Source organism: Gossypium raimondii, chromosome 2 (assembly GCF_025698545.1).
Source record: "Gossypium raimondii isolate GPD5lz chromosome 2, ASM2569854v1, whole genome shotgun sequence".
Classification (NCBI taxonomy): Eukaryota; Viridiplantae; Streptophyta; class Magnoliopsida; order Malvales; family Malvaceae; genus Gossypium; species Gossypium raimondii.
Genome location: NC_068566.1, coordinates 45,813,597 through 45,815,883, shown reverse-complemented (window position 1 = coordinate 45,815,883; position 2,287 = coordinate 45,813,597). Strand labels below are relative to the sequence as shown.

General features: G+C 35.9%; 1 protein-coding gene across 1 annotated transcript; it reads right to left on the bottom strand.

The window, feature by feature from the left end:
• Positions 1 to 425: 425 nt before the first annotated feature.
• Positions 426 to 1,516, bottom strand: LOC105789909 (ethylene-responsive transcription factor ERF027). The gene has a single exon (XM_012617215.2). The coding sequence runs from the start codon at positions 1,352 to 1,354 to the stop codon at positions 824 to 826; it is 531 nt and encodes a 176-aa protein (XP_012472669.1). The 5' UTR covers positions 1,355 to 1,516; the 3' UTR covers positions 426 to 823.
• Positions 1,517 to 2,287: the final 771 nt, after the last annotated feature.

Sequence of the window (2,287 nt, the reverse complement as noted above, 5' to 3'; positions counted from 1 at the left end):
ACATTATGTTCGCTGTGCACAATAGGTCCCCCCCTTCTTTCTCTATCTTAACGTTTTGACTCTTAATTTCTCTCGAATTCCAAAAAGTTTTAACAAAATTTATGCATCATTACTTGGTGACTAACATGATTAAAGAGGTACCCTTTTGTCTGTTGGCTCGAATTCGAAACATGACTTTTATATTAGGATTTAATTTGTATGAATTTCGAATTTAATCTGGACCCATGCAATTATACAATCAGGACAAAAATATGATTAAGTAAGCATCATCTGATTCTTGTCAATGTTGCTTAAAATGAGAGGAAAATGTTTAAAATACACATTAAAAGGGACAATATGAAGAGTTCGAAACTTTGATTTCATCTTCAACAAATCAAAATGGAAGAGAACTCGAAACAGTCACATGAAAGAGGGAAGAAGAAGACTAAAAAGAAGAAGATTAAATCATTTCATACATACATACATACATACATGTGTATAGATACCTACCTACAACAGCACTCTTAAGCAAAATATCGAAACCCTAACCAAAGGCACCTTAAATCCAAAAATAAATTTACGTGCTGCAAAACACTAGTGTGTGTTTTTTTTTTTGCTTGTTTTTTGTTTACCAAATTTGTCTTCATTATATATATTATTTCATAAGGAGACAAGTTAATAATGCTCAAAGCTGCAACTTAATACCACCAATGGGCGCTTTTTTTCTTTCTTCCTTTTTTCCAAAATCCTAACATGTCCTTGTTTCCGGCCCACATTTGATGAAAATGAAAAGACCAAAATTATGTAGCAGCTTACAGCAGCATTATTAGAAAAATGGATCAAATCAATAGCTCCATAAGCTTCCTCCATTACAATTATCCGGCGAGTCATCGTCGTCATCGGAAGGTATCAAGCTAATTCTCGGCGGTGAAACCAGCAATCCGTTCGCCATATCCACCAACAAATTAGGCATGTTCAAAAATACATCCTCATCCACATACTCTCCTGTAGTGAACCCTTCATCTTTGACCACATGATTTTGAACTGTCGCTACTAGGTTACTGCTCTCACTACTTTTGTTTTCACCTCTTTTCATCGCCGCCGCCGCCGCCGCCGCTTTTCGTATATCGGCTGATGACGTAGAACCCGGGATAGGATACGAACCAACGGAATCCGGGAAGTTCACAACAGCTTCACTACCTTTTAGGGCTAGTGCAGCTACATCATATGCAGCAGCAGCCATTTCCGGTGTCGGATACGTACCGAGCCATATACGTGTAGCTTTACGCGGTTCACGGATTTCAGACACCCATTTGCCGCTCCGGCATCGGATTCCACGATACATTGGGTGTTTGCCGGAGGAACTAGAGGCCATAACTAGTGAAAAAATAGCTCACACACGTGCTAGAAGTACTTGTTGTAAAGGGATCTATGTGGGACTTGGATGTTTGGCTTGGTCAGCCATACATACATATATATTGAACTGGTTTATAGTATAATAGAAAACCTGAGTTTACTCTAAAGAAGGAAAGGGGAAAACGTGGGGATTTCGTGGGACAAATCGTGGTATTTTTTTTCAATTAGGGTTTTTTCTTTAAAGTAGAAAATGATGGCCGAGAGTTGATACTGTTTTTTTCTATTTTGATAAAAAATAATTTGTGGTTTATGATTTCAGCAAGGACGCGTCTTATTGGATAGCTAAAGTACTTTCAAGGATATAATACTTAGCTGTTTTCTATTATACATTTTTATGCATATATTTGCTATTAGATGCATGCTTGCACACGCATAACACACGAGCATAAATGGCTTTGTAGATTTATAATTTACAAATTAGAGATTGAGAACAATCGTGGGTTGGCATTAGGTTCAAGCTCCAAATGTTGGGTTAGTTTGTAGAGTTTTGGAATCGGAGGATTGGTGTATATTTATTGGGTACATGCATTTGGTGCAAACCTAGCTAGCACTAAAAGTATATATATAGCCATATGTGGGAACTGGGAAAGCAAAAATTGTAAGAAAAGAAGAATAAATCGAATTTTCTTTTATTGTGATTTTAGTATGAAGGATGAACAATGGGGAGAAAGAAAGAAACTTCAAATAAAATTGTTAATTTAAATTAAAGTGGTGAATTGGGTTAATTATGGGTTCATTTTTTTTCAAATTTGGATTGTTTTAAGTTTGGATCTTTTTGCGTTTTGATTATTTAAATTCTGATAACTTTAGGTTTGGTTCATTTTGTGTTACTTCTTTAGATATTTTGAGTTGAAGTCATTTTGAATTCAGGATGTGTTTTGGTTCTTGAAAT

Excerpts from the sequence above, each read along its gene's own strand:
- LOC105789909 (XM_012617215.2), bottom strand. The coding sequence starts at position 1,354 with ATGGCCTCTAGTTCCTCCGGCAAACACCCAATGTATCGTGGAATCCGA.